This window comes from Phragmites australis, chromosome 17 (assembly GCF_958298935.1).
Source record: "Phragmites australis chromosome 17, lpPhrAust1.1, whole genome shotgun sequence".
Classification (NCBI taxonomy): Eukaryota; Viridiplantae; Streptophyta; class Magnoliopsida; order Poales; family Poaceae; genus Phragmites; species Phragmites australis.
Window position 1 is genome coordinate 23952786 of NC_084937.1, and position 21220 is coordinate 23974005.

Here is a 21220-nt window from a genome sequence, read left to right on the forward strand (position 1 = left end):
CACCGAGTCCTCGGGGGCTGCCACGTGCAGCCCCGAGCACTCTCTCCCGAGCACTTTGACGGGACCTTCGGGGCACCGAGTCCTCGGGAGCTGCCACGTGCAGCCCCGAGCACTCTCTCCCGAGCACTTTGGTGGGACCTTCGGGGCACCGAGTCCTCGGGGCTGCCACGTGCAGCCCCGAGCACTCTCTCCCGAGCACTTCCTTCTTGGTATTTGGGCTCTGTGGATCATCGGGGAACTAGGGTGCTCGGGAACCAGAAGCGGCGGCCCCGAGCACCTTCTCCCGGGACTTAGCTTCTACCTACCTTGCAGGGTGGTGACATGTGGTGGATGGCCGGCCTGGCCTCGGGACTTAGGGACCCCTGGTTCTAAATACACCGACAGTATATAATTGTAACATAATTTTGAGGACATGATGGTAATTTCTCCAAGCCATTCTCTCTATAAAATGAGCCCCCAAGGGGCAGGCAGGGAGGACTGGGCTCTTGGACTCATTCCACAGACTCTCTTCCGCTGGCTCTCTCTTTCCTCTTGGCTCAATGTTCTTCCCCAAGCTTGAGCCTCCCTGTTTGAAGAAGCTCTCGGCACACTCTGTCCGGGTCACATTTTCGTGCGCCAACAAGTACAAACAAGAGAAAAGAAAGAGAAAGAAGAAGACAAAAGGGGCGGGCACTATACAGGGAACTGCAGCCAGTCTAAAACCTGAGATTTAAGAGTGGGGTTCATCCTCTGAGATTGAACAAAGACATTATCCTTAAAAGATTATTTCCATCCCAGAAAGTTGGCCAATGACCTATTAAAGATCATGGCATTAAATTGTTTTCAGATTTTCAAAGTAGCAATGGAGAACACTACCATGAAGAATTCATGCTGAAAACTGTTCCTGGCTTCCTGGATCATGTGAAAGAAGTTCAAATTCTGTGTGCAGGAGAGCCCAATTGCTATCCAGCATCTAGTGCTGAAATCACAATAAAAAAAAATAGGTGAAAGGTGGTTTCCTCAATGCCATGGCTGCAAAGCACACAATTGTAGTCATTTCCTTCAATCATGTGGTTCTTCCTTTTGAGCAGGTTTCTAGAGTTGAGCCGGTTCTTGAAGAGAAGCCATATGAAGACTTTGAGCTTTGCAGAACATTTGGAGCTCCAGATCCAAAGAAAAAGCGTTGGAGGTGTCAAATTTTTAAAAGGCAGCTCATAAAACTTCTTCGTTGAATAGACTTTAAAACCCCAGCAAAAGATCCACTTGTTAGACTCTGAATTTGCAGATCCTGTAATTCCTGGTACGCTTGATCAGAAAGAGGGGTATGGAAGTGACTATTGATATCTTCACCAGCTAAGAATTGGGCAATGGAGATGTTTTGGTTGATTGCAAAAGTGTAGAGAGTTGTCAGCTGAGTCTTTAGGTATTTGCCACTCCTAACATCATGCAAAAAAAGGATAGTAGACCCATCACCTGGAGCTCCGAGGCAATGCCCCTAAAATGATCACTGAAATACACAATATCTTTCCACCAGAAAGACCCTTTCACCATCATTGCATGCAGGATACGCCCTCCCACATAGTGAGTGTTCCATGTAAGATTGACCCAGGGGATGTCTGCCTTATTATAGAATTTGTGAAGATGTTTCATCAGTAGAGCATCATTTTGCATGTATAAGTTGATCACCCCCAGGGCACCTTTCTTCTTTGGGGTACAAACTTGCTTCCAGTCTACCAAACATTTGCCCTTCAGAGACATGTCACTGCCTCTCCAGAGGCAGTGCTTTCTAGCCCTATCAATCATCTCAATGGCCTTCTTAGGAAGCCTTAAGGTACATATAGTATAGGTTGGTAAGGCAGAGAGTACAGAGTTTATAAGAGTCAGTCAACTTGCGATCCCAAGCAGGGAGGAAGTAGCAATGAGCCTTCTTTCCATTTTGTTCACAAGGGAGAAAAGGTCCTCCACTCTAGGCCTCAAGGTGCTTAAAGTTAGACCAAGATAAGTGAAGCGCATAGATCCAACCTTGTGACCAAAGACCCCATCCGGCTGTGAGATTTTGTCAGTGTTGAGTTACTTTGTCTGGGTTCTTAGAACTATGGCTGATTGAAAGCAGTTGTGCTCCAATCTGGTTCTGATGTACTTACCTGTACAAGCTGGTATTCCCAGTAAACATTTTGCTTTCAAGTATAGAAGGGCCACAACCTTTGTTCTAAAATTTGCCCCTTAATTTTTATTCGACTGGATGGAGTACATCTCTAGCCCCCAGAACATTGTCAAAAGCAGTGACGCGAAATGCAATTCATAGATGTCACCCGGACGTTGATTCTGAGAGAGTTCACCTTGGCATCTGCAAATCTTTTATCGTCCGGCCACAGCACAACGTTGGCCGGCGTAAGTGTACAGCGCAAGTAAGTTCGCAATTTACGCCTTGTTATCAACCACGGATAACTGCTTAAAAAACTCTCCTTGGAGAATCCATACCCGGCAAATCCTTTGGACAATCCTAGTCGCATTGCATGCGTCGTCAGTTACCTTGGTTCTTCTCCCCTCTCTAGCCATGAACTTATATAAACACCTCAAGAACAACTAATCTTCCTCAACACCTCACAGCATTTCCTCACTGGCAACGATGAGGAGCACCACCACCTTCTTCCTCCTCTCGCTCGCCATCCTGGTGGGCACATCACTAGCGGCAGATGCGTCCCAGGAGGCTCAGCTCAGCAAGTTCATGGCGTCCAGAGCCCTGAAGAGACTGGCAAGAAGGTCCAACGCAAACGAGCCTGCCGAAACCGACCCATGGATCGACCCCAGCACCTTCGCCCACCTGCCCGAGCGCTGCAAGAGCCCGCCGAGCGGCAGCAAGGAGGCCGACAGGGTCGCGGGGCTCCCCGGCCAGCCGCCGCGCGTCAACTTCGGCCAGTACTCCGGGTACGTGACGGTGAACGAGGAGCACGGCCGCGAGCTGTTCTACTACTTCGCCGAGTCCCCCTACGACGCGGCCTCCAAGCCGCTCCTCCTCTGGCTTAACGGAGGTAAACAAGGCCAAGTCCGTGCAGCAACGTGCGATGCAGGACGACGAGTTGTCTCACCGGCCGTTTTTGTGGACGTGTGCAGGGCCGGGGTGCTCGTCGCTGGGATTCGGGGCGATGAAAGAGCTCGGCCCGTTCCGCGTCAACCCCGACGGCAAGACCCTGAGCAGGAACAAGCACGCCTGGAACAACCGTACGCCGAACTAGCTGTTGCGATCGTGCCGTGCGTGAGTACTAGAGAGTGGTATATATTTGGCACTGAACTGGTTGCATATGCAGTGGCTAACGTGATCTTCCTGGAGTCTCCGGCGGGCGTCGGGTTCTCCTTCTCAAGGAACGCCACCGACTACAACACCGTCGGCGACCGGAGGACCGCCGAGGACACGTACGTGTTCCTGGTCAAGTGGCTCGAGAGGTTCCCCGAGTACAAGGGTCGCGATTTCTACGTCGCTGGAGAGAGCTACGGCGGCCACTACGTCCCGGAGCTTGCCACCGTCATCACGTTCATGAACCGCTTCCCGGGCCAGCGGACTCCCATCAACCTCCAAGGCATCTTCGTGAGTGCCTAGTTAATTCTCATTTCCTTCGTCGCCTTGCCATTCATCGCCCAGGTAAACAGGCAATCTTGTGCTTGAACTAGTTTGGCAATCCGTTGCTCGATGATTACCTGAACGGGAAGGGGAACCTGGAGTTCCTGTGGAGCCACGGCGTGATCTCCGACGAGGTCTGGGCGAAGATCCTCGCCAACTGCAGCTTCAGCGCGTCCGACGACTGGCCGTGCTTCGTGGCGGCGCACTCGTTCCAGAAGGGGAACATCGATAGATACAACATCTATGCTCCGGTCTGCCTCCAGTCGCGCAATGGCACCTACTACTCCAGCAGCTACGTACGTAGCATCATACCAACCCATCGATCATCCCTTCTCGTCAGATCGAAGCATACTCTCCAGTGATCCATCAAACTCACTTGGATCTCTGGTTTGTCAGTTACCCGGCTACGATCCGTGCAGCTACTACTACATCGAGCCATACCTTAACAATCTCGAGGTGCAAAAGGCTCTGCACGCCCGGATCAACACAAACTGGTCAGGTTGCAAGTAAGTGCATGCACCAACCTACTGCTCGGCTGCTCCGTTGCATTCTCATCCTAATCGCCTAATCTGATGTGCCGTATACTCTGTCGTCTGTTTCAGTGAAGACTTGGCCTGGAACGATGCCCCAGAGTTCATGGTACCAATCATCAAAAGGCTGGTCGATCATGGGCTACGAGTATGGATTTATAGGTACTATATCCGTGCCTTGCATCATGCACAATGGGAATGGAACAAGTAATGTCATTTTTTGCCAACTTAAAAAAACACAAACATTTTTCTCCAATTTTCTGCAGTGGTGATTTCGATTCCAAATGCTCACTTACCGCGACGCGGTACTCCGTCAAGGATCTCAACCTAACCGTGACGAAAAAGTGGCGCCCCTGGTACACCCATGACAGCGAGGTAAAGATTATGCAGAAACAAACATAGTAGTTACAGAATTACAGTTCAGATTCAGGTGAGATTTGGAAGATTTTGATTTGGGACGGTAATGGATGCAGGTCGGAGGCTATGTTCAGCAGTACCAAGGAGGTTTCACGCTGGCGTCAGTGAGGGGAGCTGGCCATATGGTTCCCACTTTCCAGCCTAAGAGATCACTTGTTCTGCTCTACGCTTTCCTGAAGAACATGCTCCCACCTGCTGACATCCCATACTTATTCTGAGCGTTCACATTTCCACTTGGTGTGTCTAATAGGGATGATCGATCTTCCTTTTTTTAAAACTTCCTTGCGATGTCTCGTTGATTATAGAGAAGTTTCAAATACGAATGGCATTCTGGTCATAGACTTCTTATACTAAAGTACTCAACACATTTACATGTGTGTTGGGAAGCATTGTAATGGGTGGTGTTCACATGAAAAAAATAAATAAAGAGAATCATATATTCTGTCTTTTCCAGGAGGAGCGTGTTTGGATTACATTCGTCGCGTGTTTACCTCAAGTTTTGTGATGAGTCAAATCCTAAATGAAACTTCCGTTGAAATGTTGATTCGACAATATTGTAGTACCCCGTGGCTTAAAATCTGCTCAACGCTTAGACCCTAAGCGGAATGGGCTGGATGAGTGCTACCTCTCTTTCGCTTTCGTTCTCGTTTTGGCTAAAAAGACTAATCTAAGGGTGCAGGATCATTTACCAATATGTCGGTAGAGCTCATCGTAAACTAACAATGTGAGACTAATTGGCTGGGGTGCTTCAAATATTCACGATATCACCAAAGCTTCAGAGCAAATTCTCCTTAAACAAGAAAAGGACGCCCTTAAGAGGAAAAAAAGAAAACGATAATAACCATTATTCAGGCTAACATAAGCTGAGAGTACTTTATAAAAGTCTTTTCTTTACTATTTAAAAAATACGTAGTAATTTTTAAAACCTTCACACGGTCTACCCCGTTCCTAGTCTACCTCCTCTCCCAAAACTCTGCAGCAACATGTGGCTCCGTGTGTCCGCAACCCTCTCCACCCAATGCCCTCCGCAATTCAGGCCATGCCCATCAATATGCTCCACATTTCCCTCCCAAAACATGCCTGTGTCCACCGCCATCGCCGGATCCGCCTCCCTTCGGCGTCCACTTGGCCCAATCCGCCACCTCCTCCACTACCGTGTCGCTTTCCTCCTCGCCACTCTAACGGTTCCACCGCCGCCTCCCTACCCCCGTGCTGCACCTTTGTGTTGTGTTGCTCCTCGTCCACGAAGCCGGCAGTTTGGAGAGGTAGGATATACGCCACCCTCGCGCCCGACTTGACCACCTCCTGCGAGCGGACGCGAATTCTGACGGGATCACACCGGAGATCGCTCGCCGGAGCGGATCAGCGACGGCGAGGGCAGTGGAAGAGGCGAGTGATACGAGCGCGGGATGGTGGAGGCGCCAGCGGGGGGGTGACAGATCTAAGCGCGGCGGCGCTCATCAGCGTGTTGCCGCTGCAGATGGACCTCCTGTAGCTGTCACCGAAGGTGGACCTCCTGGCACCCACACCACCACTGGCGGAGCTTAATGGAGACCAAGGGGGGCCTTGGCCCCTCCTTATCTTTAAAAAAATACTTAGTAATGCACAGTAAACATGTATTTATCAAGTAATAAATTAGTTTTTACATAAGTTTGTTGATGAATCTTTTGAACTGGCCCCCCCTTAATTTTTGTTGAAGCTCCGCCACTGCACACCACCACCAAGTCCTACGCCATCGTTGCCGCCCGCACCGAGATGGAGAACCGGGGTTTGGATCTTGGGGTGAAATTCACGCCTTTTCGGCGTCTCTGCCTAGCATTTTTGACTTGCTGATTCTGTTTTGGTTTGGTTGTAGGTGAAATCGAGACACAGAGGGTGCCAACGATGACGAGCTTGCTGCCCGGAGTGGAGGGCGAGGAGAAAGGAGACATAGAGCTGCTCTCGCAGAGCGCCGGGTTCGGCGTGCAGGATATTAATTATTTGATATCAGATTATCAGAATTTGATGTTGGTTATAGTACTATGGTGTATAGTACAGTGATATTGCTATTTTTTCATGCCATGGCCTATGGTGTATGGTACAGTGATATTTTGTTTTTCATGCCATGGCCCATGGTCCAGTGTTGTCGAGCAGCAAGAAAGCAATTACATGTGTTAGGACAAGAGGAACTTTGTTGACATGTCCCTATTTTATTGCTATTTGTTGTCAGCACCGCTCAAAAAGTCTTTAAAGGCTTTTCCATCGTTGTAGGGGACATTGATAACCTTCCTCGTGCTCCTATGCATTGTTGTACTCATGTACTAAAACAACAAATGGATTATGAAGTATACCTAAACTTGCATACATGGCCTTTGATCGAGCTCCACAACGAGGGTGACGACCACGTACCGCATGGATGAGCGAAGAGCAAGCGCTCACGCCGCCGTAAATATTTGTATTCTATTCTTGTTGGTAGCTTAGTTTTCTCTTCTTCGTCGGTGAGCACGAGCTTAATTCTTAAGTATTGGCAAAGCTCAGAGTATAAACATGCTCTAATATTGCATCTTGTTAGTAGCTTAGTTGATCAATACATTACTTATGTTTGAATTGGTTCAACGAGGACAGTGCAGCAGCTATTTTCTAAATTGTTTGTATTTTTTATTTTCTTTATGTTCTGTGACAAATTTTTGAGTATATACTTTGTTATGTTCGACGCCAACGTTTAGTCTAAATCTCCTTTCCTTATATTTTTTATGAATGTTCAGTGGTTGTTCGAATAAGGATGTAAACTTAGTTGTACGGCAGTGTGTTGCTTGTTGTTCAGAATAGTGCCTTTAGTGTTCTTCAACAATATTAACAATGTTATTGCTTGAAAAATACATTAAATTTGTGGCTCCCGTTGTAATGTACAGGCATTCAACTATATAGTCTAATTTGCACACGTATGAAGAGCAAAGTCATCCTTCATCTCTCAGAGGTACTAGAAATAAAAACAACTATAAATGAGCAGCAGATCCACAGGGAATATCTCCTTAGATCCATTGATGTAATCAATATCGATGCATATACTTATGTCATCTTATGTAAATTTTATTTCTGTTACAGCGCACGAGCACTCGACTAGTAATAGAAATATTTCTCAGAAAAAAACTTGTAGACAACTTGTTGGAACCCTCGAAACACGCACTGTAGAATTTTATTTGTGTCGGACGAGACTTGCATTCTCCTTGTTGTGGACCTGGGGCCACGACTGATGCATAAAACTAGCTCTTCTCACGGACGCCACAATGAAACCGCAGGCGGGAGCATGCCTTTCAGAAAGGAGTAGAAGAGAACCAGCGATCTCTTGGGCTGGAAACTGGGTACCAAGTGACCAGCTCCCCTCACCGACGGAAACGTGAACCCTCCCTCGTATTGCTGAATGTAGCCTCCAACCTGTAAATAGACCATCAGAGTTTAGGTTACACAGATCCTATTTACAGCTTCGTTCTCACGGCTGGCCTGCAGTGTAATTGTGTCCTTGCTTACCTCGTTGTCAGGGGTGTACCAGGGGCGCCATGGCTTTGTCACGGTCAGATTGAGATCCTTGACAGAGTACCTCGTCGCCGTAAGCGGGCACACGTCGTCCATGTCGCCGCTGACAACGAATTAACCATGCATGGCATTGTGAAACAGCAAATGGAACCATTTGATTCTTGCGTTCTGTTCAGTTTGCATGGCAAAAGTACAGATGGGGATAGGTACGTTACCTGTACACCCACACTCTCAATCCGGTGTCGACAAGCCACGAGATCATTGGCGCCATGGTCAGTGGGGCATCGTTCCAGGGCAGGATGCTGGCCAAAATTACAGAAGGCTTCAGGTCCGGAAGGGCTACGAGTTTCAGAGTTTGCCAAGACCCAGTATCTGGCTAGTACTTACGTGCAACTTGACCATCGTGTGTTGATCCGAGCATGGATCGACTTCTGCACGTCAGGGCTGTTGAAGTAGATACCGATGTAGTTGCCGATGCACGGATCGTAGCCAGGTGACTGTACGTCCCAGTTACAACAGTCAGCGTGTCGCAGATGGACCAAATTCATGGATCATCAGTGCCTGGCTTCTGCTATCTAATACTTACATAGCTACTGGAGTAGGAGGTCCCGTTTGGCGAGTGGATGCAGATCGGAGCGTAAATGTTGTACGGGTCGATGTGGCCGGCTTCGAACGAAGCTTTCGCCTTGGCGCACAGCACTCCATCGGACGGGCCGAAGGTGCAGTGCTCGGTGATGTCGGCCCACACCTCGTCGGAGATCACCCCGTGGTTCCACAAGAACTCGAGAGAGCCCTTCCTGTTCTTGTAACTATCAAGCAACGGATTGCCAACCTGAAACCGCGAAGCCACGCATCTAAATGAATTATCTTGCTGTGCAGAATAGCAAACGAAGTCTGCCTGAGTTAAGCGCCGGTACGTGCCATTGTTGGCGATCAACTTACGATGATTCCCTTGAGGTTTATGGCGTTCCTGCCAGTGAGTTCGCGGAGGGCGACGATGACGGTGGCAAGCTCCGGGACGTAGTGCCCGCCGTAGCTCTCGCCGGCGATGTAGAAGTCGCGGCCCTTGTACTCGGGGAACCGCTCGAGCCAGTGGAGCAAGAAGACGTACGCGTCCACCGCCGTCCTCGCGTCGCCGCTTTTCTGGTAGTCCGACGACGTGTTCGAGTAGGAGAACCCAACTCCGGCCGGCGACTCCAGGAAGATCACGTTGGCCACTGCAAGTTATCACAGCCATCGTCACTAGGCTCGACCCAGAATCTCGTCGTCTCTTACATGAATTCGATCGTCAACTTGTGTGCAAGAGCATACTGTTCTGTCGGCCATCACCACCTCACACGTACCGTTGTTCCAAGCGTGCCTGTTCCTGCTCAGGGTCTTGCCGTCGGGGTTGACGCGGAACGGGCCGAGCTCCATCATCGCACCGGCTCCCAGCGACGAGCACCCCGGCCCTGCACATCCACGCGCGCGTGCAGAGAACGTACACACATCACACCGTGCCGATCGAACACCGAAACGGGCGCGCCGGCGGCGTGGTGCTTACCTCCGTTGAGCCAGAGGACGAGCGGCTTGGACGAGGCGCCGTAGGGGGCCTCGGCGAAGTAGTAGAAGAGCGCGCGGCCGTGCTCCTCGTCGACCGTCACGTAGCCCGAGTACTGCCCGAAGTTGACGCGCGGCGGCTGGCCGGGCAGCGCCGCGATCCTGTCGGCCTCCTTGCTGCCCTTGGGGTTCTTGCAGTACGTGGGCAGGTGGGCGAAGCTGCTCGCCGGGTCGGCCCATGGGTCGGTCTCCGCAGGCCCGTCTGCCGCGCTAGACAGCCGCTGCTGGCCCCTTGACTCGATGAACTGCCTCAGCAACACCGCTTGGTCCAGAGCGGCATTCGTGATCGGTGCGCCCAGTAGGATGATCACGAGGACAATGCAGTACGAGATTTGGTTCCTCGTCATCTTCATTTGTGAGGAAATTGATCCTGCGAGTTCGTCGCTGAGAATGTAAAGATCATTGGGTGTTTATATAGTACTATGGCATGGCGAAATCCGGACTTGTTCCCAACAGAAACTTTGGGAGCTTGGATTCTCCGAAATACGAACGCCATGAGCTAGCTGGCATTGTCGACGTTCAACAACGAAGTTTCGGATAATCGGCGACAATTTGATTTTTTTCCTCCGGCGACGCCGTCGATGCAGAGGTGGCTTCTATTCGCTACAATCCAAACGATGAAATCGAATCGATGATGCCGAGATCGAGGTGACATTTTCTGTCAACGCGCAAGCTCAATATTGAATTTTTTTTTTATGTGCTAGCTGCTTAGGAGCATATACTTACTACAAAATTTATCTTATATGCCGGTTTACCATTACCGGTTCAGCTAGACCCAGCACTAATAATAATATCACTGTCAGACTGTAAAAAAAATGATATCACTACTACTTATTAATAATAACCAACAATGATATTTAAATATCACTATCAATTAATATTAAGAAACAACAATGATAATATCACTACCCGTTGTTATTTGAAACGACATCCAAAGTAAACTTGGATCCAAAATTTTTATCCAACTCACCTCACCGCCCGACTCTATTCTATCTTTTCTAAGTCACCTCGCGCGGCTCCTCGTGAACCACAGCAACCTTATCTCTCTTGCTCTCTCTCCCCTCATTTCTCGATCTCTCCTCTCTCTCTCTCTCTTAATCTCTCCTCTCTCTCTCGTATCTCCTCCAAATCCGAGAGGAGGCGACATGGGGAGGTGGGTGTGAAGGGGTGGGCCAGCATGGGGAGGCTGAGGGGGCCACGCCGCGCTGGCCTCGCTCGACGCCATGGACGCGGTCATCCACTTCCTCTTTATGCGCCGGGGTCGGTGCTCCTCCAGATCGTGCCCGTGGGGCTCAATTGGGTTGCTGACATCTTCTACGGCAAGCTAGCCCAACAGCTCGGGCTGGAGTACCTCGAGTACAAGGTGGCACCAGAGGAGAGCTCGCTTGTTGTGGAGTATGGCCTCAACGGTTGGTGCGGGATCCAGAAGCCGCGGCTGGTGGGAGATGAAGAACGTGTACATGGATCGGCATAACGTCACCGTCAACATCAAGAGATTCTGTGAGTTGCTCTGGTTGGCACGGCAGCACCTCAAGAACAGCATGGCATGCGCCAAGGGCACCAGCGTGGCACTAAGGTAGAAGATGCTAATTAAGTTTCATTAGGTGTTAATTACTTAGTCACAGGTTGTTGATTTTTTTTCTCTGTGTCTTCTTTCTTTTAGTTGGGACAAAAGGGAAGGGTATAAATGAGGGATAAAAAGGAGATGAGATCCTGTAAATATGATTGGGTTAGTTGAGATTGGTAGGGGTCGCCTCTGTGTACAGTGCATTTTTTCGGTTCGACCCTGTAAATATTATTTCATTTTACTGTTGATGTATTTGTACATGTAAGTAAAGCTTTGGCACTGAGGGTATTTAGCATCTGCCACAAGTTCCTTCTCCATAATATATAGATATTCTCGTTTATTTTGTGTTTGGTATTGCAATAAGGGTCTCTTCTTTCTTGTTGTGATTTTATTTTCGATGATGTGAATGTTTGATCTTGCTGCACTCGTGGATGAAATCGGCGGTGGTGGTGGCACAGTAGTGGTAGCTGGAGGCACGGTGGCGGAGCGGGCGCCAAGGCCGAGCAGATGCGGTCTTTTTCTCTCTTTTTCTGAAAAATACTATTGCTGGTAGATAACTGCCAACAATAATAACAACCGACCATCACTATCGCTTGCGTACTGCTAGCAGTGAACGTATATTTTAAAGTAGTGGTATTGCAGCTGCAATGCATATGTGGAAATGATGTTGGAATTTTGGTTCTGTACTGCGAACCAGTAGTTCTCCGTTGTTCACGTTTTGAACGTTTGATCTTTGTATAAATCCAACGGGCCATCATTAACTTGGACTTATTTCTCGAACCAGCCCAAGTCCAAAGTAGTTAGGCCGACCAAATTTTGCATTCATAGCCTAAATTGGGCCCACAGGCTCAGCCTCACCTGAGCCCAGTTTTGGGCCAGAACCTTTTTATTTTTATATTTCTTTTGTCAAAAAATTGCAAAATTAGATATCTGTTTTGAAAAAGCACACATCTAAATTAATGTCGCCCGTTGAAAACGGGCTGATATGCAATTTTTCAAAACGGACGCTTATTTTTACAATTTCGATTTAAGAAATGTAAAATAAAAATTTCGACGATGCTTAGCATTTGAGGCTGTAATAAAACCTCTAGGAGGCGGCGTTTACATTTTTCTAACTCTCTAAGGTGTAGTGTATAGTTGGATGAATGTACAAGTGTAATGCATTTACAAGATTTGTGCATTAACAAATGATGATAGCCACTCAATTTTCAAAGTGATCCAATTATCATTTTTTTCGAAGAGAATTGAAATATGTCCATCATATATAGGGCTCCATGGACCGATTATAAGCTGATTCCAATAGGATTAGGAAGGCAAAGAAAATACTTTGTTATCTCAAACGGACGTCTGTACCAATCAATAATGCAGCGCTGGTACGGTGGTACCATCGACTGCATATTCACAATAAACCTGTCGCATCAACTATTTTGTCCATTTTCCTTAAATAACTACCAAAATTTAGTCTGCTTCTGCATGCCTTCCAAATTCGCAATCTGGACAGTGTCCTCACTTTGTCTGCTCCTGCTTGGATCTGCTGATGCCTGTGGTACATATTTGGAAGGTGCGTCAAAGCATCAGCAACAAATTTTGTTTTTGGCAAGAACTTCTCCCTGTCATATTCGGAATCTCTGATCATCAGTGGTAAAATTCACCAAAGCAACATGGCAATAACTCTGTATCCTGCCGAAGTAAAGAAAAATACTACCAAGAAGATGAACCAAGGGAGCTTTTGGGATTTCAGACTTCCACGAGGGTTTCTATGGCGCCAATGCGAACATGGTGTCTTCAGAATTGCTCTCCGGTGGCATGCACATACAGAGATGCAGATCTTGCGGTGCCGTGGTTGACACTGACACATGATACGCATCCACGCGTCCAGCACTACAGCACTGCACTAATATGAAATCGTTGCAGGTCATGTCATGTATTCCATTCCAATGCTGATCCCTGATCTGCCAAAGAGAATCCAGAGCTAATCTTATCATCCATCAAGCCTGTCTGCCAAGATGATCAGCATTAACCACATTCCTCACCTTGCTAAAAGGGAATACAGATTACAGAGCACATGCCCTCCAATAATCCAAGAAACACACCTTTGCTTTTGGTGGTGAGGTGAGCATGCATGTGTTTCTCTCTATAGCCAGATTTTGCATATAAACAGATCTATTTGTTAGTATCGTAAAATTAACTTCATACAATTAACTAATCATAATATCAACTCTTGTATCCACTCTTACAGACTTAGATTCAGTTAACTAAACAGAAACTAAATTTAATTTGTCCACACAGATATAACCAACTAAACTAATTTCTTTGTAACTAATATAATTTTGATCATTCTTACTTATATGGTACAATTTTATAAAACCTGTCGGAAACCAAATAAAGTCTAAAGGATTCATTTTATGCATGGGAGAGCACCAGCCACCAGGACCCCTATCGATCAATTAGGCACAATCGAAAGGCAGGAGGACAAATTGGGCCACCCTTTTTGGGCGATGCCCGAGAAACCAACCCCCATCTTTTCACAGCACATTATAGCACATCAGTGAGAGCGGATAATTATAGGGAACGGCTGCTCGCTTTATTTCCTCCTCTGATTTGACGGCCACTGAAGTTTGTCTGCTGGTAGATCAGTTCCCCTTGCTCCCGTACAAAGACAGGATCAATTGTTTTACACCATATGCTTCCGTACGCATGGTTTAAGTATAAAACGTGCATAATAATGTCTTAAACCCTAGCTAGTCGATCATATTTACGACGCAGACACGCACTGATGATTAGACATTTAATTTGGCGGTTTGCGGTCCATGGAAAGATGTCAACTCTCCAGTCTGGTTTAGATGATATGTCACTCAATATATAACTGCTAGAATGATGCAACCTGTCTGTTGCATGCGTCTCTTGTAAATTACCGTGTGTGTTCACCACAGTACCAACGATAAGCAACTAACAGTTACACTTGATGGGAACACGACCGGCGGAGAGACGCCAGGGGAGGGACGTCCACACTGGTATTAATATATAGGAGGTGAGAATCGTATATTAGTTGGTTGGTGATAACTATATGGTTCTTACTGGCCAATATATGGTATCCTATTGGTAAGTTCTCTTATATTTCTTATACGAGTCTTTAGATCTATAATAGAATAATATTATAGTCATGCTTTTAAAAAATATAATACCTGATTTTCGCCATACAACAGCCTTACAGCTTAAGATTCCTTGTATCCACGACTGATCATTCAATCGAATAAGAACTCGACAGCGGAAAACACATTAAGCCCAATGTCACAGGCGACTTGTGGTGCAAACATAACCTTAATCTTGTATGCTTCAACACCATGCTCATGTTTGAGCTTCTTTATCTGAATTCAACAAATAAGATTGAGTAAGGAAGGTACTTAGTAAACCCTAACACTACTTAAAAGGTTTCATAGATGCTTAGGGGAAATCGAGGACAAGGCTATAGGGCTTTAGTTTTAAGCGAAAAGCTAATTCTAAATGCAGTAGAATTAGGTATAACCACAACTTAAACCATGGAGTAAGAGTCAAGTTTAGTTATTAATTATGGTTGTTGGCTCCGAGGGATACGATATATCCCACCAATTTCCAAGTTTAAAGTTGGTCAATAGGGGACTAGTTCAATGTCTCTACACTTGGCGTATGTAAAAAAACAGGAGCACTTAGCCCACCACACAGGCACATAGCCTAACATATGGGCATATAGCCCATCACTGCCAGTTGATAAATACAAATGGCAGTGATAAGGGTGTATGAATCAACGCATTAGTCTATCAGTGCTAGTTGTTAACTCCAAACAATAATAATATCATGATGTGAATCGAAGCGTTGGTCTATCACTGTCAGTTGTTAACTTCCTCGGCATAACTATGACATCAATTTAATCATTATTCTATTGTTTCTACGCCATGAGTGAGAATTAACTCAGACACTAGTGAGCGCATATTTCTTTGTTCTTCCTTACTTTATTTCGAGAGGTATGTAAAGAAATATTATTATTTTTTATTATCTAGTGATTCGTTCTTCCTTACTTAGAAGTTAGATATTTATTCTTCTTGTCTTAAGTTATAGTTCTATATTTTTATATTTAAGTTATTTTTTGTAGAGCTATTATTTTGTGTTATTTTGATGTCCGCCTCGGCTAGAAAGAGGGTTAGGGTATCCAAAAGGTGACTCGTAACCTAGATATTGTTGCAAGTCCTTAGAAACGATTGCTCGACATCTTCAGACGCCAAGTTCATACAACCCGAAGCCAGTGGGTGACCGTAGATGCTGATCTTCAAAACACCCTGGGACGCAACAATGCCTTCCCCTTTGATCCTCACAATAACCATTGGTGTGTTATCTTCCTTGAATGCTAAGATGCAGCATATCTGCATTGTCATCCGTACATTGTTGATGAAAACAATGTCTACTTCAACATCGTGAGCCGCATCAGCATGTATGATGAGGCAGGGGATGCTGAGCACAGTTTAATCATCAAGAGGGTTGCTTTAAACTTTTATAATGCAATTTTATATATGTATTAGTATATAACTTTTGTGTAACGAACCTTTTCATTAATTATGTCAATATGTGGTTTGTATTTAATATTAAGTCTGACTAGTAATTATTTGCAATTTTTAGATGTATTTATGTTTATAGTATAACTGACGGTTCTGGTTACCAACCGACGATGATAAATTATCATTGACACCTCGATCCTCGTTCTTTCATACTATCATTGTCAGTTGGTTAGTTGATTTGGTAGTGCTAGTGCTGCTGCCCTAGATAACTATCATTCTCCGCTCTTCTTCAACACTTAGCCTTCCCTGGCCTCTGCAATCCCGAAGCCTCGTACTGCCATGGGCCTCCACGACACCGACGTTGTCGTGCCTTCATGGCCTCCTCCGTCCCGAAGCCCCTGCATTATCGTGGGCCTCCCCAACGTCCTCCATCCAGCCGTCGCCGCCCCATCCCTGACCTCCACCCACTACTACAGAACAAGGCTTATATGCCAGCCCATCACTGCTGGTTTATTAGCTGTGCAGGAAGAATCAGTCATCGTGGCTTATGAACCGGTAGTGATAAGGGTCATCACTGCCGGCTAATGGATTGAGTTGGCAGAGATACACCCATACATCATCATTGCTGACTTAATCTACTGACTGGTAGTGATATCTCTACATCACTGCCAGCGGATTATATGAGCCGACAGTGATATCCTCATCTTCCCTACCTTATAGATAGTACAAACATAGGTTCCATGGAAGACACCGGCGAACCTCCGTATATACACCATGATCATAATGAAGGGCGAATCATTAAGATAAAGTAGCTAAATTGTATTAATTACTATGTATGAATTTATTTTAGATGCAATTATACCTTACTTTTTTTATAGAAGCTTCAATTTCTCTGCACGCGTGTGAAACTAAAACAATTTTTTTTGCACCCCGCGATACCAACAATGAAAGGGGTTTCACTGTCGGTGAACATATTGGGTCGGCAGTGAAAGCACTTTCATTGCCGGTGGATTTATTAAGCCGACAATGAAAGTAGTTTCACTTTTGGTCGTCCTATTGAGCCGATAGTGGAGGAACTCTTTCAAATTTAAATAAATATGATTAGGATTTTAGATCAACAGAATATTAATAAATATAGGTAGTACAACCTCAATTGAAAACTCTTGAGTAGCCCAACGGTTTGTTCGTTACTTGGTGCAGGTCGTGGGTTTAATTCTTTGGGCGTGCACGCAAAACTAAAATAATTTTTTTACACCCCATGATACCAACAGTGAAAGGGGTTTCACTGTCGGTGGATATATTGGACTGGCAGTGAAACTACTTTCATTACCGGTGGACTTATTAGGCTGATAATAAGAGTAGTTTCACTGCTAGTCATCCTATTGAGCCGGCAGTTAATGTACTCTTTCACTACTGATGCTCATATTGAGTCGGCAGTGAAAGAACTCCCCTATATAATTGCTCGACGCCCGCCCTTGGACACTTAGAAAAAATTTCCCGGCTTATGCCCTCCGCGCCGAAACGCCTCCCGCCCCCTCCTCCCTTATGCCACCATCCCCGCTGCATCCTCCTCAATGACGCCATCCCCGGAGCCCCGTTGTCCCTGTCCTGGAGGCCACCGGCCCCAGAGCCCCGTCCCAGAGGCCACCGTCCCCTTCCCTAGAGCCCAGCTGTCTCCGTACCGGATGCCACCGTCTCTATCCTCGACACTGCCGTCCCCCGTCCCGCTCCTGTCGCCATCGTTCGCGCCCGCCCGCCTCGTCGACCGATAGAGCAAAGGTAAATTTTATCATCACCTCCCTCCTTACTTTATTAATATGGAAAGCAGGTTACATGTGCCTTATACTCTGTGATGAAAGAATGCACTGAGACTGGGCTTAATTTCTGAGTACACTAGCATAGATATGTATGTTACTTGTTGTATGTTCGGTTCTGTACTTGTACATTGAGAAATCCATGTTGGTTTGGCTATCCAATGTAGTGCATGTTAAATTGATCCTTGGATGTGTGCTGCTATGAGTTCAAAGTCTGTCTAATATATTTGATACTTGGTAAATTATTATGTTAGCTTCTCTGAGCAGTCATTTTGTAAACTGATATTCAGTTCTCCTACCTTGACACTTTCTTATTTGTTCTGTTCAGAATTTGTGCATTTTGTTAGCATAGAAACCATGTCTATGATGATGTCTTAAATTTTGAAGAACTAGATCAGGTTCTATTTGCTAGCTGAAATCTCAGAAACATTGCCATGTCTATGATGTATTCATTAGAATAATTTGGGAGTAGAGCTTTAACAGTTATGGGGTCAATTGTTACACAATATTTGAGAGCACTTTTACACAATATATGTTTCTATTGTACATTACTTTCTATATACATGATGAGAGATATATGTTCCTATTGTCCGTTACTAGTTCAGAGAGCATTAGTGTGGTTTGTAGTATATTATTTTTGTATATTCTCTGAAATTTAGGACTGCTATGACATGGTATGTTGTTCATCGTGATCAGCAAAGTGGAGTGTTCTCCAGTTGGGAGAAATGCCACGCACAAATTACTGGATTCAAAGAAACATGTTACAAAGGATACAAGTTCAAACATGAAGCTGTTGCGGCATACAACAGTCCAATAATCCAAGCCGAGCTAAAATTGGCTAACTTCGAATATAAGAAGAAGTGTGATATCACGTGTAAAGATGTTATAATCATAGTTCTGCTTGTAATCATCATTATTTTACTATGTAAGATGATGTGCCTTGTAAGATTAATGTGTCAACTGTGAGTACATTTATGCCTATTTTGCATATGTGTTGACCGACTTTTTGGGGATGACATGTGAGAATTATTATGTATATATGTGTGACATGAATTATTATGTATTAATGAAGGTGCCTTTATTATTGATTCACATTACATATGTCTCATTGTATGCATGTATTGAGTGGGAGAGAGACTAAGAGATCGAGGACAGAGAGGAAGGACATAGCCAGAGTAGAAGGGGGGAGGCATAACACTGCCGACTGAAGCTTTCAGCCGATAGTGATGCCTTGGGAATCACTATCGGCTGACTACCAGTCCACGGAGCCAGCAGTGATAGTCCCCGACTATCACTGCCCGTTATACAATGTCAGCTCTAAAACTGGCAGTAAAGGGGGTTTTGGAGCCAGCAGTGAAGGAGGTTTCTGTAGTAGTGACCACCACGAGCCATCGCGGCATCCTTCACCCTGACACCAGTGTCCTCCTTCACAACGAGGTAATTTTAGTTGAATTATAGTAGATACATCACTGCAAGTTTATAACTCATTTTGATAGTGATAGTGAAGATATCACCGTCAGTTCTTTGCTCAAACCGACAGTGATAGTGGTGATATCACTATCGATTCATGGATCAAATAAGTAACGATAGTGGAGATATCACTACCTATTTGTGGCTCAAACTGGCAATCGGCAATGATAGTCTCATGCTATTACTATTGATTGAGCAATGCCAATTCAAAAATTGGCGCTGATGGTGGTTCTTAACCAGCACTGATGGCAGTTTCTACAATAGTGTTTGTACATGTACAATGGGTGCGGTGTACGTGTATGACTAACTCGTGTGGTGCATGCAGCGTGGCACGAAGAGCCAGAGATGCCAAGACCGCTAAGGTCATTCTTCGCGTGCAAGGCGGATGAGGTGGGCAGGAGGTTGTTCGTCGCGTGGGGGGGGCACAATGAGGGTGTTCTTATTACAAATCTGAAATTAGCCTCGTCGCCTTGGTGAACTTCCCCGATCTCTCCTCACAGATAGGCCGATGCTCGACGAGGAGCTTCGACAGGAGAGATTGGTGATGGCTTGGATCCAGGAAACGAGGAGCTCGAGCACGATGGTGGTGGTGGCAATGGTGTGGATCCAGGCGACAAGGAGATCCAGCATGACGGTGTTGGTGGCGGCATGGCTGGTCGGCACACAGGACAACTAGAGCCAGATGGCGCACAACAGGTCGGCATGGCGCGATGCCAAATGTGAATAGAGAATTTTGGAGACTTGAAGTGCTACAGGTGCATGGCTGGGCAGCTGACGAACGTTTTGTGGGTTGCGGCTGTGCAAGTGCGGCCGCGTGGCTGGAGCCTAGAAGCATGGAAGGTTTTACGGGTTGGCCCTTTAGGCTTTGACCTTTTGCCTTTGCCCTACTGCTTGATGGATTTACCTGGCCCAACTAACAATTCCAATTGTTGGACTCCATATATCTTCCATGGTGGGCTGAGACAGAACCCAGGTAGCAGCTAGGGATGGCAACGAGCACAATATCCACAGATAGAAGCTATACAACTCCGTACCCGCGAGCTAATTCACAAACCTGCGTCTGCACCCATTACTCGCCATGGGTAAGAACTAGCACCCATGTCCGCAGCCCGCAGGCATCACATACCTGCAGGCACACCAGTATGCAAGGCGGGGTGGACGAGGGTGGTCGATGGCGACCAGCGCAGTGGGGCAGCCGGGGATGCTCACGGCCAGCACGGTGGGGTGGATGAGGCCGGTGGCGACCGGCATGTTAGGGCTGACGGCGCGGGTGCCAATTTATATACCACCAAATAATTTAGGCTCACATGTTAGTTGCTTGGAGCAGGTACACGGGTGAAACGGACACGGGTACAACTATTTTATGGCCGTTTCTCTCTGCATGTTGAGTTTAATATTAAACCTGCATACAGACTTACAGGTAATGAATACATTCCAAACCCGCGTTTTTACCCATCGACACACGGGTAAACTGAGTCCATTATCATCCCTAGCAATGGCCGAGCGTCGCTGGCCCTGCCTCCGCCCCTGCTGCCATGCATGCATGCATGGCTTGCCGAAAACACTTTTGAGAAAGAGCTTTAAGCCCTAGCTAGTGGATAATCTAAGAAACGGTAGACACGGCTGCGAAATTTCAGCAACCGATCACTTTGCTCGATCTCTCTTCCACTCGCGTCATGTGAGGAGACACCCAGTACAGCTCGATCTGTCCCACGTACGCTCTCCCCCCATGGCCACGTGCTTATGGTCGCCCCTCCGTCCTTGCTCCGATCCGTAGCCACCGCCCCTGGCGGCCTAGCTCATCTCCGGCCGGCGTGGCTTAGAAACAAGAAATGGAGTGGTGCCGTGGCAGTGTCCTACGGATTTGACATCGAGATATCGAACCTGTCATACAGTTTGTTGGACGGATCAACCGTGCACGGCCCCTCCGTCGCGCTCGCATGCAACCGCCGCAGCATAGTCAGCCAACTTTGGATTCCGGTGCAGTGACCGCCGTGCGCGGGCGCTCAGGCGTACGGCCAAGCTGCCAGCCACCGGTCCCTCGAAACGGCCACGGAGCGCACAGAGCGGCGGGACGACGGCCCCGCGAGGCCTGGCCTTTTCAACACGCATGCATCCACCAGCCTAGCTCGCACACACCACACAATGTCTGGGCGGCAAAGCATTTGGAAGCTTTCCCCCCG

General features: G+C 46.8%; 2 protein-coding genes across 2 annotated transcripts in view; one reads left to right on the plus strand and one right to left on the minus strand.

The window, feature by feature from the left end:
* Nucleotides 1-10004, minus strand: part of LOC133896992 (serine carboxypeptidase 1-like) — a 33911-nt gene extending 23907 nt beyond the window's left edge. Inside the window, 4 exon segments of the mRNA XM_062337598.1 lie at nucleotides 8053-8161; nucleotides 9001-9275; nucleotides 9402-9509; nucleotides 9602-10004. Coding sequence (XP_062193582.1) covers nucleotides 8053-8161; nucleotides 9001-9275; nucleotides 9402-9509; nucleotides 9602-10004 — 895 coding nt within the window.
* On the plus strand, nucleotides 2609-4763 carry LOC133897224 (serine carboxypeptidase 1-like). Its single transcript, XM_062337868.1, has 8 exons — nucleotides 2609-3011; nucleotides 3094-3201; nucleotides 3288-3565; nucleotides 3649-3894; nucleotides 3995-4104; nucleotides 4201-4290; nucleotides 4395-4503; nucleotides 4602-4763. Exons 1-8 carry the CDS (start codon nucleotides 2609-2611, stop codon nucleotides 4761-4763), a joined length of 1506 nt encoding a protein of 501 aa, XP_062193852.1.
* Nucleotides 10005-21220: the final 11216 nt, after the last annotated feature.

Bases quoted from the DNA above. Each gene is read 5' to 3' on its own strand.
- LOC133897224 (XM_062337868.1), top strand. From the start codon at position 2,609: ATGAGGAGCACCACCACCTTCTTCCTCCTCTCGCTCGCCATCCTGGTG. The intron at 3,012-3,093 runs GTAAACAAGGCC...GGACGTGTGCAG, and splicing joins CCTCCTCTGGCTTAACGGAG to GGCCGGGGTGCTCGTCGCTG. The intron at 3,566-3,648 runs GTGAGTGCCTAG...TGCTTGAACTAG, and splicing joins TCAACCTCCAAGGCATCTTC to TTTGGCAATCCGTTGCTCGA.